Here is a 17,143-nt window from a genome sequence, read left to right as displayed (position 1 = left end):
AGTAAGTAAAATAATCTTAATCCAAACTGAAAACAAGATTATATATCTTATTCTTGGTTTGAAATAAGATTATTTTGCTTACCCCATTGACAGATTATTTTGCTTGTTTTAAGGAAAAACTTACTTAATTTTGACTTATTTTTCCTGAAAACAAGAAAATAATTTTTACTTGTCAAGAAAATGCTTCTTGATTCAAGAACTTTAAGATATTTTGACTAGAAACAAGACAAAAACTCTAAGTAAGAACAGCATTTTTTGCAGTGTAGGGGTGCTTGTAACAGTACATGCATTTGTCCCGATGGTACGGACATCACAGTTCTGTTCCTGCAGTCAGACAACGAATAGTCAGTCACAGGCGATTCACAATCCAGAAGGGGGTTTGCGCGGTAATGCAATGCTGTTTGCTAACCTACACAACAGGAAAAAGAGCAGAAGAAGAAGAACATATGTTCTAGATATGCATGTAATCTCTCAACCAGTGTTTCATCTGCGGAAAGACATCAATAAAACAGCTTGAGAATAATATCTCACGTAGCATTACATTTACCTCAGGCAAGTCATTCAGTGTCCACAGCATGTTAGTTCACTAGAGAAATGAACTCTAGAGGGGAGTGTTTCACTAAATATATGCACTACTGTATATTAGCTTATATATTCATTATATTTACTTTACCTGTTAGTAATGTTTTAATTATTTAATGTTTAAATAAAGTTGTCATAAAAAACAAGTTATGACAGTAACTGTGTAAATGATTATATTACAAAAATGAATTGGAGTAATAATTTTATAATTAGATTTTAGTTAAGGCAAAACCTGGCTTATGTGCAATTTACTTTTTTTATTTGAGTGTTAATTATTATTTATACAAATAAATAGCAACTGAATTTAATAGTTTGGGCTCTGTTGTTAATTGTAACCTTTATTATTATAGTAATGTGTAAGAAAGGGCTCCCTATATATAGTTTACAGCATTAGCTGAGATAGATTTTTTTTGCTTAAGAAAATGTTAATTGTAATTGGATTTATTTAAAGAGAAAAAAGGTGAAAAAAGAAGCAATTTTATGTTTAGTTTTCTCCCCCCTGCTGTACCAAACCTGTACCGAAACTTCAAAACTGAGGTACCTACCAAACCATCTTGATTGTGTACCATTACACCCCTAAAATATACAATATTGAAATAGTAAGACTTTAATGAGAATCATCGAGAATAAATTAAGAATCAACCATCTGAATTCAAAACACTTTTAAACTGGAAATTGTCTCCAATAAGACAAAATAAGGTTTCGAATGTGACTCCTTGAGGAAGACCAGTTTTTCTCAATTTTGTGTGACTTCCTCATACATAACCGTTATTAGATAGTAAATATATACCACCAAATTGTATATTCACTATGAACATTTTGATTACATTTCCATGACTTTTAAGACATTTAATCATTTCTGTGAACTTCATAGAAAAGCATACCTGTAGCTTGAACAGAGCATGGCACTAGCAATGCTAAAATCATGGGTTTGTTTCCCAGGGAATGGATGAGGTGATAAAAGCTATACCTTGAATGCAATGTCACTAAAGCATCTGTAAAATGAAAATCATAAAATTTAATATTCCCCATATATTTTCATCACCACAGGAATGCTATAAAATGTTTACTCTTGTATCTGTGATGAAACTGCTGTTATGTTGTTGCCATTTTTAAACTACAAGTCAGGCAAATTGCCTCTCACATGGCAATCTGTTTCCAAAGAGGCAAACTCGACTAGTGCTTTGACGGGCATCAAAAGGACGATGCCTCAGGTGGAATGTTACCTACATAAAAGATTTATTACTGTAAATGTGCACTTAGTGGCTCATGCATTGGAAATACAGACACACCTGCTATATATGCAAATGATTTCATCTTCAGTAATGAGCAGAAGAATGAGCATTCAATTAAATTACCGGCGAAGAGAAACAACAAGTGACAGAAGAGAATTACATGGATGTCATGTTTCCAAATTTATTTGCACTTTCAGAACTAGCATTTATAAGGCAACAAGAACGTCAACAAACAACACTTTTGTTTGCTTTGATCATCAAGAAAATGTGTAATACCAAACTGGCATTGGCACAGTCATGTTTCTATTGTAGCAGAAGATGGGTGTGTTGTTAACACTGATGCTCAAACTTTTCCCAACATTACAGAGGCACAATTCATAGTTCAAATGCAGCGTAAGCGATCTCACCAAAGCAACACAATAAATAGTAATAGTTACACTTCATTAAACAACAACAACTACAACAACAAAACTGGACATGAACAGAATAAATACTTTGGTGAGGGCACCAACTCACTGCTACAGTGATTTTAACAAAGAACTGAAAGAATCATACATGATTTCATTATAGCAATAACAACTTCCTGTTTGATGTGAAACGTCTGGCGCGCAATGAGCGCTAAAACAATCCAGCCTCATAAATCAGTCCTTCCTCTCATAACACGACAGCTTGAAAGCGTCATCAGAGGAATAATCACATTCTTGATGGAATATTCATCCCATATAACTCATATACAAGGACAGGAATGACACTCTGACTACCCTTGCTGTCCTTAACAAAACATCACGCCTCGTTCCTCGTAGGAACACGCAGACCTGGACCACGGCAACAGTGGGTAGAGGTTGTTTTTAGATCTCTTGGGTATGAACTGATGTAGAAACCCACATAGCGATTCCACATCTCCATGGAAACAGTGCCAGCTCATCCTCAACCCCTTCCCTTGTTCTCTTCTCAGTTCCTGCAGTCTCTTTAGCAGTGAGCGCACTGTTCCGATCTGATCAGAGAGCCCTGCTGCATGGACGAAACCTTGGTGACATCGGTGGCCACCGTCGAAAGCGGGAAGCTCTCATAGGTCTCCGGAACTCCCCAGCCACAATGGCAACGCTGAAGCGTCGCCTTCAGCTCCTTCTGGAAGTTGGTGTTGAGGAAGCCGTACACCACCGGGTTCACACAGGTAGACGCCATGGCCGTCAGGTGGCAGGCGGAGAAGATGACGTCATGCTGGCAAGAAGGAAGCACCTGGTGGTACCAGTCGAAGATGGTGTTGAAGACATTGAGCGGGAGCCAGCAGAGAGCGAAAGCGACTACGATCACGACCAACATGGCATTGATGCGCTGAGCGCTCCGCGCTTTTCTCTGCCGGGCCTCGGTGGCCTGCTCCACCATGTCCTTCCGCCTGCGCAGACGCAGGAATATGCGCAAGTAACAGACTAAAATGAGAAGCAAGGGTAGGCAGTACTGGAAAAGCAGAAGCGAGGTGGTGTACGCCAAACGGTTGCGTTCGGACGGCCAGAGCTCCATGCAAATGACGTGGTCGCTGAACGGGTTGAACGGCAGGCTGAGGTTCTGGAACGGGACGTTAGTTAGGATATTAAAGGACAGGAAGGGTAGGGAAATGAAGCAGGCCACCATCCAGGTGACGGCCACGGCCAGGTACGAATGGCCAGGCGCGGGCGTCCAGCCGGTGGGGTGGATGATGAGTTGATGCCGCTCCAACGCGATGAGGACCAACGAGAAGATGGAGACCGTGACGGACATGCACTGCACAAATGGCGTGACCTTGCACAACGTCTCACCCAAGATCCAGCGGTCCATGAGCGTGTAGATGACCGTCACAGGGAGGCACACCACGCACATGAGGATGTCAGAGCAGGAGAGGTTGGCGATGAGGATGTTGGTGACGTTTCTCATCTCTTTTTGTCTGGATATGATGAAGACCAGACAAGTGTTGCCCACCAAGCCCACCGCCATAACAGTGCTGTAGGCCACGATCAGAAGGGTCGTGCCACTCACAGAGGGAGGGCACACATTGGAATCCACCCATGTTCTCTGGCCTAACCCAGTTGAGGTGTTGCTGATGTTGTACGAGGTCGGAGAGGCCTCCATAAGTTTCAAAGTTGGTTGAGGAGCAGCTAGGAGTTCACAAAAGCGTCCACTCTTCAAACACCATAAGAAAGTCGACTCATTGTTTAGATCCTTGCATGTATTCGTAGCCAATTGGTTGACCTGGAGGAAAAGGAGCATGTAAAGAGCGTTAGCTGACATTAAAATGGTCAATATGTTGAGAGGGATTTAATGGGGAAGGATTTAACTCAACAAGTGAATCTCTGGGAAAGGTTAAGCCCCCTTAATCCAACAGATGTTTGTGGACTTGAAATCTGGGGACAAATATCTTGTTTAGGGAGAAAACACTGCAAATCTCTCTAAAGTATTTTCACCTTATCATTTCATAAATTAGTTCATGCATATGTACACCAAAACACATGATTCGTTCTGCTCTAATAATGGCATAAACTCAACTAATACTCTTTGCAAAAACTCCCTCGGGATGTTGACAGGTCATCCTGTCTGTTAAGCTGACAGATGGAGGTCTCTCTCAGGAGAATTCTCTCTTTATCCCTTTTATCTGCAAGTTCTCTTTTCTTTGGCCTCATATTGCTTTTATGTGATGAAGCGATAAAAATAATCTTATCACGAACTACCGATTTAGAAGCTGTCGATGTATTAGCACATTTCTACACAGTATTTGTCAGGTTTACCTTGTCAACCTCAGTGAATCTGAAGGGTTGGAATAAGAGAATCTTTTTCAGTGAAATACTAGAACCGAATATTTATGTGTCTGAGCTATGCTACTGAATCTACAGTGCCAGAGCAAAAGAAATTAAGCTTTAGTTAGCAGTCTGAATTGAACATGAGCCAGAAAGACTGGACACTGTCAAATTATACAGACATAAATAAAAAAAAATACATCTTTCTATTGCATTGTCCTAGCTGTTTGGACACACCAAAAAGGTTTGTTTTTATAAATGGTACTTCATTTACAATATTTTACCTAAAACAGTATTCAGTTTTTGTTAAATATGTTTGCATTGTACATATTAGGGATGCTTCCTCGAAAGCACTAAACAAAAATTTCCACCCTTCCCTCCTTCATTCTATAACTCCACATACTTGAATAAGCACTGCATCTAACTTGACTTCTGTAATGCATAGATTGGTATCAATTGCATCAAATATTTTACTCCCACAGTCACTTTAGCTAATTTATTCCTTGCGCCGGCCACTCTGAGTTTCTGGATTGAGTAAGTGTTGTAATTAAGCTGCTGCTAATATCCTCTCTCTCCTCCAAACCAACTGTCAGGAGTTTCACACCAGCTTATTACGTCATTCATCTCACATGGAGTGGGAAGCTGATTCAGGGAATGCCTTACTGAGATTATCTACTCCAGAGTTTCAATCCTTCACAGCTCTAAAGAGCATAATTTATCACACATAATCTTTAGAAGTACTCTAAAATTTGCATTTCACGAATGAAATACCAATGCATTTAAGGCAGCAAAAGAGTGCTTCAATTTTGGGAAAAACTTTTCAATTTTGAAAAATAAATGAGTACCCATAAGTTTTTTATGGTACCCATAAAAACCAACCAACACAAGACTAGGGCAAGGCTGTATCCATGTCTTGAACATTGGGGGGACCAAAGTTTTTTTGTTTGTTTTTTTTGCATAGGGGAGGGGTGTTATATTGGTCTTTTTATTCAAAGGAATTAAATAATTAAAGGATTAAAAGGGATTTAAGGGAATAAAGAAAAAGAAATAAGAATGGTAAAAGGTTCAGGTCTATTGAAGTTATGAAGTAATCAATTCAAACTATTTGCAAATAATATATATTTTTAAAATAACCTTAATGATCTTATTCGTATGTCTAATAGCTTATGTAAAAATGCAAAAACTTTCTTGTCTCAACACATTCAGTTACATGAATCATGAAAATAATAGCATATTTTTAATTCAAAACGGTGAACGAATGGCTGTCAAATATTAGCCTACATGATTAGTTACTTGCATCTCACCACGCACTCTTTCAATACTAAAACTAAAGTGTTGTGTTGTAATTCGCACTGGTCCTCTGTGAACAGTAAGCCCCGGCCTTGATGTGATTGGTCATCTCAGTCATTCTGACATTGACGATTGCTGTTAGACCGCTGAGGCAGACAAGCCTAAAAATGTAACATTTAAAACTTTTTGTCATCCTAACAACAAACAGAGTGAGTGCATCAGAGCAGCATCGAGAATATCAAATATTGAGGGGGACAGTTAGGCTATTTCTAATTATTGGGGGGTAGCTAAGGAGTCCTGAGTGGTTGCTAGGGTGTTGCTATGTGGCTTCTAGATATTTTGGGTGCTTGCCAGGTGGTTACTAGAGTGGGTTGACAGGGCATTGCTATGTGGTTGCTAAAGTCCTCACAGTGGTTGCTAGGTGGTTAGTCTAAAAAATCTCTATTCTGTTCTGTATATATGAGATCTATCCTTCAATGCAAGTCTATAGAGTGCATTAGAGCCTGCCCACTTTTTCAGTGGCATTGGTTCCGGAAGTATTTTTCCATCAATTTCTCCCATAGAGATTTCATAAAAGTCTTTGTTAAAACTTTATAAGAGGAGTGTCCAATCCTGCTCCTGGAGGGCCACTGTCCTGCAGAGTTGAGCTCTGACCCCAATTAAACACACCTGAACCAGCTAATCAAGATTTTTAGGCATATTAGAAACTTCCAGACAGGTGTGTTGTGGTAAGTTAGAGCTAAACTCTGCAGGACAGTGGCCCTCCAGGACCGAGTTTGGACACCCTCGCTTTATAAACCATGAACCAAACCAACTAGCTACGAGGTGAACCCCAATATTACAAACTTTGATCTGAAGCAAGAAAGTATTTGAAAATCAGATAAAATACAAAGGTACGGACTTGAAAGAACTATAATCCCATGAAGCACTGCGAACAGCCTAATCAAATTAAAAATGATGGAAAAATATAAAACTACTCATTTAAAGTTGATTATATATATATATGAAAACAATGTTTTAAGTTTATTTCAAAATATGCATATATATCCAAATATTTAAAGTTTTCTGAGTGTGTAGGGAGATCGACTCGATTATGTCATTTGTAGTGCTTCATTTGGAGTGGGCGGAACTCTCTGATTGGTGGAATTTTCTGTACAGCATCATGGGTAATGTAGTTTTCACCACAAATTCTGCTATTAAACAAGAATATTTTCAAATGAAGATGCCTGCTAACGGCTTTAACGGAAGCAAATACTGTTTATTAACAACCTCGTAGCTCACAGTAGGGCTGTCTTTAAATGTTTACCAGCTGTCATTAAAAATGTGTTTGCCTATGGAGAAACTGAATGTCTGAGTTTTTTACTTCCGGAACATGACTGTTGCACTCTATGGGACTGATACTCCTCAGTAATGTTTCACATTAATAAACCATCACAATTCATTATGCAAATATTGAAATACAGTGTATGAAAATTAAGTCACTTAAAGGGATAGTTCACCCAAAAATGAAAATTTGATGTTTATCTGCTTACCCCCAGCGCATCCAAGATGTAGGTGTCTTTGTTTCTTCAGTAGAACACAAATGATGATTTTTAACTGCAACCGCTGCCGTCTGTCAGTGGTATAATGCAAGTCAGCGGGAACAGTATTTATATAATTTTTTACCTCTATACACCACTATGTCCAACGGCATTCATCACTCGATTCGTGAGGTCTGATCGCGCTCTGACAACGGCAGTGATGTCTCGCACTCATTGAAGTATGTGCGTGAGACATCACTGCCGTTGTCAGAGCGCGATCAGACCTCACGAATCGAGTGATGAATGCAGTTGGACATAGTGGTGTATTAGAGGTTAAAAATTATATAAATACTGTTCGGTTTCTCGCACAAACCGATCGTTTCGTGTCTAAGGACATCAATGTGTCGTCACGAGCCGCAGGGTTTAATTTGGATTTGTCTGTCGTGTTTTATTTACTCTTATAGTCCAAGTTCCCGCTGACTTGCATTATACCACTGACAGACGGCAGCGGTTGGAGTTAAAAATCATCAATTGTGTTCTACTGAAGAAACAAAGACACCTACATCTTGGATGCGCTGGGGGTAAGCAGATAAACATCAAATTTTCATTTTTGGGTGAACTATCCCTTCAAGCAGAAAAGCACTACATTCTAAGACGGGAAGTCAGATATGACAATATCATTTATCTGATATGTGATATGATACCCCTGATAGATGTGTCCTTCACAGGGTACAAAGTATTGTCTTTCCACAGCACTGACATGCTGTCTATCTGAAATATAATGGCATATATCAGAGGCAGCAGCATCGGAGGTTTGTGTGTGTGGAGAGAGTGACTCAAGAATTTTAGGGAGTGTGTGAAATTATATAAGGCAGAACTAAATTAATCATCTAATTTTCATATCACACAGACAAGTCTGAGCGGCATGCTTTCATAACCGCTCACAGAGATTCGCTACTTGTGCAAATCAAATTCTCATTGTCGTTTGAGATGAAAAAGAATTGAAGAAATGAATAAACCAAAAAGTGAATGCAAATTAGTAGTTATCTAAATCAAGCTGAGGTCAAAAATAACACTTTAAAGAGAATAATTCACCCAAAAATGAAGATTTTGGCATTATTTATTCACCCTCATGCCATTTCCAAACCGGTATGACTTTCTTTCTTTTGTTAAATACAAAAGGAGAAATTTATAGCAGAATGACAAAGCTGCTTCATACAATGAAAGTAAATGGTGATCACCACTGCTAAACAAGAAGACCTGAATTATTGCATAAAAGTCATATGAAGCACTATTATGTTGATATATATTTTTAATATATATATTAGCTTGATAGCCCCTGCCCATCCGTTTTCACTGTATTAAAGGATTAGTTCACTTCAGAATTAAAATAACACCCTGACAATTTACTCACCCCCATGGTTTTTGAGGAAAAAAGGATTTTTCTCCACATAGTGGACTTCAACAGTTACCAAACGGGTTGAGGGTCCAGATTGCAGTTTCAGTGCAGCTTCAAAGGGACGATCGTTTCGCTAGACGAGACCCTTATTCCTCATCTGGGATCGTCTGGGAGTCCTTTGAAGCTGCACTGAAACTGCAATTTGGACCTTCAACCCATTGGTTACTGTTGAAGTTCACTATATGGAGAAAAATCCTGGAATGTTTTCCTCAAAAACCTTAATTTCTTTTTGACTGAAGAAAGAAAGACATAAACATCTAGAATGACATGGGGGACAAGTGAACTAATCCTTTAAAGGCAACAAAATCTCCTTTTGTGTTCCAAGAAAAAAAGCCAAACAACATGAGAAAATGATGAATTGTCCATTTAACTGAAGCTTATGTAAAACTCTTCTCACAGGAAGCCAAAACACAACAGGACATTTATCACTATTTGTGAGCTGCTGACTGTCCACAAGGTCAGATCCAATAGATTCAGTCAGAAAACAAAAGAGTGAATTTTGCCAAAGTGCTTTCTGCTTCCATTAACCTTGAAGAGTTCGACTATTTTGACAGATGCTCTACAGGGGTGTCCAATCCTGTTTCCAAACATCTACCTTCCTGCAAAATTCAGCTCCAACCCTGATCAAATGCAATTGAACCATGCAGCTAATTAAGACACTTGATAATTACAGACAGGTGTGTTGAATTAGGGTTGGATCTGAATTCTGCAGGAAGGCAGATCTCCAGGAAAAGAATTGGACACCCCTGCACTAGTAGTTCATTAGACCAATCCTCATGATTTGAATCCTGTCATTTTCACCATAGCTGCATGTTTCTTGTTATTTTCATGAAGGGCAGCTAATAAGCTTAACAACAACTACCACTATTAAACACTTTAGTCAGACAACTAGCATTACCTTTACTTCCAGCACGACCAACTCCAGTGGAACATTAATGTTGTTTCGCCAACCTTTATTGGTACTTTATTGTGCTCTCGGCATCAAAAAGATATTTGACTCATATTAGCAGCTGTGAGTCACTTGGGAAATTGACAGCTTTATAATGACCTTGAGTTATGCCAGGCTTATCACAACCTCTGATTAAACAGACTCTTGATGGAACTGTTGAATCAACAAATTGTAATGGGAGTGATCAAACATAATCAAACCATTCCTTCAGTCTAAAATGTTTCTCAGATAAAATACTTTCTCCTCCTATCTAATCTTAAAGGAGTATGTCACCAAAAATGAATATTCTGTCTATGTTGTTCCAAACCAGCTATTATTTTGCAATGTCAGTGATGTCAAATGACTTTGAAAATATCTTCTTTTGTGTTTCACAGAAGAAGAAAAAAATCAGAGAGGTTTGGAATGACATGGCCGACAAACGTAAGTAAACCATTTAGGTTGATTCACTCAAATAGCATAGAAAAATATTGACTTTTTTGTTTGATGACAGCTACATTGTGCTATTGCTTCTAAATTATCTGGCAATTTGTTTTCAATGTTCACATGTGGGATATATATGAACAAAATTCATAGATTTGCATTCAAGGAGAGATCATATCTATCATATCTAGAGACATATAGACATACATATATGTGTGTGTATATATATATATATGTGTGTGCATATATATGTATATATATATATATATATATATATATATATATATATATATATATATATATATATATATATATGTGTGTGTGTGTGTGTGTATTTTTTTTTTTTTTTTTTTTCAACTAATCTTTGCAGAAACCTTTAAAAAAAAAAAAAAAGTCTGTCAGGGATGGAATCACATCTTGATTGAAAAGTGTATCCCTGAGCTATTCTGATAAACATACAAACACATTTCCACTCATTACGTTCTTTACACAGACGGCAATTACACATTTCAACAACCTTGGATAGCAGGATATTATCTCTTTCTTTGGAATGAGCTCTCTCGACCTTCAGCAAAAGGAAAATGACATGCCACATATGGCAGCTGAAAAGCAGTGTTATGGATGTGGGTTCATGGCCACAGAAGCCCTCAGCAGCCCTCAGCATCTCTGATTGAAGAGGAAGAGCCTGGCTCTCTGCTGTAGTGGATTTACATCAGTTCTGAGGAACACTGCTGAGTTTCCATAAATATGAGTCTCCCTATAGGATGGTGGAAGGGCAATTTACTACATAGGACGCACACTGAAGGCAATAACCCTACTGAAATACCTCGCAGTGGCCCGAGGCGATGTGGTTTAAATCCATCTGGGCAGGCCAACTACACAGAGACAAGTCAATTTATCGGAAAATCAGGGTTGTAGAACAGCAGCTCTACAGCTCCAGCGTAGTCTATTATGTGGGAGGACATGAAAATAGCAGGATATAAAGTATAAAGCTATGTGGGGGGGGGGACAAAAATCCTTAAAAAGGAACAGTTCCAGTTCACCCAAAGATGAAATTTACTCACACTTAAACCTGGTCACTATTCTCTTTCAATATATCCCCAAAACATGTGTATATATGCATATTATGTACATGCATACACACAAACACTACCATTCATAAGTTTGGGATCAGTACGATTTTTTTTAACCCTCTGGTGCTCTTCGCGTGGCGGAGTTGCACATTTTTCAATGAAATTAATGTGCAATATTTTTTCCAATAATGTTTTTTTTATTTTAATATTTGTATTTTTAGGGGATTTTATGGTGCTAAATTATATTTAGGCTATAGTTATAATCCCCGTATTCACTTTTTGAGCACAGACCTGAAAATTAAATTTCCATCTTAAATGGTCATAAATCTTGAACGCTTTAGAGCACAGACTTAAAGGGATAGTTCACACAAAAATTAAATTATTCCATGATTTACTCACCCTCAAGCCAGGTGTATATGACTATCTTTTTTCAAATGAACACAATCGGAGATATATTTAAAAATATCCTTAGTCCTCCAAGGTTTATAATGGTTGTGAATGGCTGCCCAAATTCTGAAGACAAAAAAAAATGTGAATAAATCATGGAATAATTTTCATTTTTGGGTGAACTATCCCTTTAATTTTGATCTCTTTTCAAGGACGACACTTGGCAGATTATTGCTGAAGTGAAAAAGTTTTAAAAAGTTAACTTAAAAAAGTTACAGAATTTTACATTTTTTGTTATGGAAAATGCACAAAAATACAATTTTCAATTTTTATATGAAATATATATTTTCAAAACCATGTTTTACTTCAAGAAAATCAAAGCCATAAATCTAAACAAGTTGTGTTACAAATTTGAGTTTAATATCTCAAAAAATGAGCTTTTAGTAAGATTTTGTTTGGCCGCAGTACCAAAAGTTTTCACTAGATGAAATTCGTCTCCCATTCATTTCCAGTGAGGTCATTTTTGACTATTGTGACTAATTTTTTTCAGGACAATCTAACCTTTTTGAATCATGTCCATGATTTTTTGTGTGTGTGTGTGTGTGTGTATGTGTGTGTGTGTGTGTGTGTGTGTGTGTGTGTGTGTGTGTGTGTGTGTGTGTGTGTTCACATAGCAAGTGCCAAAACATTTGTACCATTCCAATGAAGTAAAAAATTGTTTTTTGGTCAAAAAAGACCGAACAGCACCAGTTAAAGAAGTGAATACTTTTATTCAAGGAAGAATACATTAAATTGAAGTAACAGTAAACACATTTACAATGTTACAAAAAATATGTTTCTTATAAATGCCATTATTTATTAAGCAGCACAACTGTTTTCAACATTGATAATAACAAGAAATGTTTCTTGAGCAGCAAATCGGCATATTAGAATGATTTCTGAAGGATCAAGTGACACTGAAGGCTGGAGTAATGATGTTGAAAATTCAGCTTTGATCACAGGAATAAATTACATTTTAAAATTTGTTAAAATAGAAAACAATTCTTTTAAATTGTGAAAAAATATTTAATATTGTGAGTTTACATTTTACAATATTACTGTATTTACTATATTTTTGATCAAATAAAGTCTTTCAAAAACATGAAAAACTTTTACTGACCCCAAACTTTTGAACAGTAATATATATATATATATATATATACGCACACACACGCACATAAATATTCCATTATATTCCAGATTTTAAACAACACGAGGAAGAGTAAATAATTGGACGTTCATTTTTGACTGAACCTTTACATTTTGAAATGCATTTTAGCCAAAAAATTGTGACAAAACCAAATTTGTGACAAGCATTTCTTAAAATGTCAGATTTTGTGCCACGGGCTGTAGTAAAAACTCAGGCCACCCACTATCTCAAACTTCACCCCATCCACTAATTGCCACAGGGTGTCCTTTAAAGAATTTCCTGGTGTCACCTTGGTTCTTGAGAGACGGGTGTTGAAAATGCAGCAGGGGACGGCTTATGCATAACACAAGTGTCATAAAAGAATGGTGTTTTCTAGACACTTCATCTTCATTCGACTGATGAAGTTTGACAATCCATCAAAATGTATTACATCCATTCACTGACCTTTAATATTTTCATCAGCACCTTTTTAGGTTGGGAAAGCTTCCCCTCACTAGCTAATGTGGTTTCACATCTGACAGACATATGTATGATTTCTTCCCATTGTGAAAACCCTCAATACAGCACATGTAAAGACTTTTATTTTTTTTTAACCTTGAACCTCCTGGTCCTCTGCAGAAAAACACGAAAGGTACATGAACAATCAGTGATCTATAGAAATACACCTTATATTGTACATTGCACCGGTTCTCAACTGGTTTTGCTGAAGGATGCAGATTTTACATTGGACATAAACAAGGCCGTAACCATGCCTTGAACACTAGGGGAAACAATTTTTTTTTTTTATAAAGCATAAATAAAACAGAACAGTGAAGGAAATTCTAAGTGAGAAATAATCATTTTGAACTATTTGCAAATAATATTTGCATTAATTTGCATTAAAATATGCACACATGCACTTATCTGTATGCCTAATATGTCAAAAATGTAAAAGGTTTCTCGTAACACTCAGTTGGGAATTACAATTCAATTCAAAACAGCCATATTTGAGAAAAAAATCGAGTAGTTTGCATCACTTGATGTTACTGACGGTCGTTTAACATTTCTGTCGTTCGCCATTTACATCTTACCTCACTCTTTCAATGTTAAACGCTGGAATTTATGCTCTGCTTCTGTAAACAGTAAACCTACTTTTGATTTGATTGGCCATTACAATCAGTTTGACGTTGACGAGCGCTGTTAGACCGCCGAGGCAGACCACACTAAAAATGTTTTAAACTTTTAAGTCATCCTAACAACATACTGTGTAATGGAGTGCAGCAGATCAGTGCAAGAATTTTAAATATTAGGCGGGACAATTTGGCCATTTCTAATTATTGGGGGGACTTGTCCCCCTTAATTACTATGGTAGTTATGGCCCTGGACATCAAGTATGAACCAAACCCAAAATCACTTCTTTCACCACATGTATTTTACTCTACTATGTTATATTTTCTTAATTACCTTTAACATAAACCAAATGACATAAATTTGAGCCTTTGAGCAAAAGATATTTGCGGCATTTCTTCTCCCTTTTAAAAGTTGACATGTCTATTTATTTTGCTACCCCAACTAAACACGATTATACGGTTAGTTGCATTTTATTTTTTGAGTTTAGCATTATTTTCCCCCCATTTCTATGTCAACCCACCAAATGAGGGTTTCTTTTTAAGCTGCATGAACTAAAACTGCTATGACCATCTGTTATTGTTTCTATCTGTGCAGATTTTTATTCAAAAAGAGATTAAAATAATGTTCTTCCATTACCATTCTTCCATCTTGTGCATATAATCTATGAAATGCAGTTCAATGTGAAGTGCTGCTCATATGAAATGACATCTAAGATTACGAGCAGAACAATCCCGATGGTCAAGTACAAACCCTTGAACTCCGGATAATGCAAGGGGTGGTGCCGTCTGAAAACTAATCTCATGACTTATTGCTCACAGCTGCCCCACACAATGTCTTGACTGAAAGGTCTGTCTAAATCATGATATTGTCTTGAGAATATTGCAAGGAAAAAGGTAATGATCTATTTTAAGAGAAAAGGACACTGTAATAACCATCACCTTGATATCCTTTCACACCTGTCGATCAAACCGCCGTGAGGGAGACACCATAATAAACACTCCACAAGGGCGGGAAGCAATCTTAGTCTATATTAAGTACAATAACATACCTCTCATCCTCACAATGATCTTACATCTCTCAAGCTGCATAACCAAAACAATCCATGTGTCTAGTCTTGACAAAAAAAAAGCATTATTTTCTGAGATTATAGATTTTTAATGCACCCTGACAAGCACATACCAGATATTATATTTTAAATCCCACTTGTGTAAATCTCTAGTATGGTTGTGTGATTATTCTTTCACAGAATTACTGTTTGCTCCAACTGTTTCCCCATCACGTTCAGCTGTCAACCAGATCATTCTATCAAATTCCAACTTGATGGAAAAGGTGAAAACGCTCTCACCCCCTTTCAGTTATAATTTCCATCAACCGATATCAACATTTCACATAATGCTTCCTGAATTGAGATTATGCTCAGATACTTGAGCAAATTGCTCACTAGATTATTGGACACTTACATTCTTAATGACTTTTTTTTTCATAAGCAGAAGTTTCTTTAAAATACCTCAAGGATCACTGATCGATTCTGAGAGATTCATGGCTTATTTTTTATCTAAAAGTCAAAAACCACACATTCCATATAACATGCCAAGATTCAGATGATGAAAATCAGTTGCATAACTACTCAACACAGAAATGCGAGGAATCCTAAAAATTCCAGACGTTTTTCAACTGTGTCCATGTCGCAAATCTGCTCAGATGTACACACATCATACATAAAACAGAGTTTTTGTTATTTCTGAACCTCTACAGCACGACATATCCACGACATACAAAGCAATCTTACCAGTAATGCTGTATTTTCTCCTGCGCTGATACCCACAGTGCGGCGGAGAGCCCGAACTCGACTACTGACGGAGGAGGAGGATGCTGAAACTCCCTGTAACAGCATCAGCAGCTGTCTGATTCTCTGAACGAGACTTAAGGCGTACAGATGGGCAGAAAGTGTCGAGATGAAATGCTGGGAAACTTTGCGTGGATGTGAATTTGGTGTCATCCTCCCCCTCGCGCGCAGATTTCACGGGCACCTTTGGCTCGTCACTCGATTGGTTGTTGTTTGAAGCTCTCGCAAACAGACTTGATCGCGCTGCATGCTGTAAGAAAGGTTCATTAATAAGATGGTTAATTGGGATAACTGATAGACTATAAGCCATTGCTGTAATGGCACTGTGTTGTTATTAATTATTGATTGAAATGAAATGTCTCGTCATTTAAATAATTTTTTCAACATCGATATTATGAACTTTTCATGGTTGTATTAAGAACTAAGGATGTCATTTAAATCAAATAATTGATTTTAATGACGCTAAAAATCTCAAATGGTGTTTCAAGCAGGTAGGCTAAAATGGTCTTGCACGTCAAAGTAGCTACACAACGCAATATTTTTTCTAAAAAGCGTAAGTTAGAACGCTAGAGCATCACAAATATCAAGACGTTTTCTCTGGGTTATTCCATTTGACCTGAACAAAACGCGCCAGATAAAATGTCGAAATAATTCAACTTTCTTCTAGTCAAGTCACCTTTATTTATATAGCGTTTTTTACAATGTAGATTGTGTCAAAGCAGCTTTACAGTGATAATTGGTAAATAATTTTTAAGCCAAATGTCAATTGTCCCCAACCAAGCAAATCAAACGCGACAGCGGCAAGGAACCCAAACACCAACAGGTGACATCAGGTAGCAAACTGGTGGCAAATAGGTGTTAAGAAGGAGAAAAAACACTTGGGAGAAACCAGGCTAAAGGCCCCGGTATACTTCAAATGAAGTTCTTTTTCGTTCTTCGTTTAGGGGTAAAACGAAGTTCGAAATGCGTGACCAGCGATATACTGTAAATGAACATCTGACGCCGCCCACACTGCTGAGATTGACGTTTAGATGAATATGTAAATATGTGCCATGCACTTTCTTCTCAGTAACAAAATAAACACAACAAAATGAGAAAACAGCAAGCATTTATTATAGAAATTGTAAGAAAAGTGTCTGATCATAACAGAATGTTAGTACGAGCTCTGCAAATTAGCACTCCAGTCACTTCACGTTTATTTATATAGCACTTTATTCAATAGATTGCTTAAAATCAAAAGCTTTACAGTATCAAACATGAAAAATAGTGTTAGTGCCTCATTTTTTACAAGTACAACTTCATTTTGTACTATAAA

General features: G+C 37.3%; 1 protein-coding gene across 1 annotated transcript; it reads right to left on the bottom strand.

Moving 5' to 3' along the window:
* Window positions 1–1,973: 1,973 nt before the first annotated feature.
* npy8ar (neuropeptide Y receptor Y8a) lies at window positions 1,974–16,147 on the bottom strand. The gene is made up of 2 exons (XM_048181062.1): window positions 15,772–16,147; window positions 1,974–4,043 (listed from the first exon to the last, which is right to left on the bottom strand). The coding sequence occupies exons 1-2, from the start codon at window positions 15,979–15,981 to the stop codon at window positions 2,787–2,789; spliced, it is 1,467 nt and encodes a 488-aa protein (XP_048037019.1). The 5' UTR covers window positions 15,982–16,147; the 3' UTR covers window positions 1,974–2,786.
* Between the last annotated feature and the right edge of the window lie 996 nt (window positions 16,148–17,143).

Source organism: Megalobrama amblycephala, linkage group LG2 (assembly GCF_018812025.1).
Source record: "Megalobrama amblycephala isolate DHTTF-2021 linkage group LG2, ASM1881202v1, whole genome shotgun sequence".
In the NCBI taxonomy this organism is placed as follows: domain Eukaryota; kingdom Metazoa; phylum Chordata; class Actinopteri; order Cypriniformes; family Xenocyprididae; genus Megalobrama; species Megalobrama amblycephala.
Note: the sequence above shows the minus strand (reverse complement) of the source record. Positions and strands in the feature narration are given on the sequence as shown.

Bases quoted from the DNA above. Each gene is read 5' to 3' on its own strand.
- npy8ar (XM_048181062.1), bottom strand. From the start codon at position 15,981: ATGACACCAAATTCACATCCACGCAAAGTTTCCCAGCATTTCATCTCG. The intron at 4,044-15,771 runs GTAAGATTGCTT...CTTTTCCTCCAG, and splicing joins GAGAAAATACAGCATTACTG to GTCAACCAATTGGCTACGAA.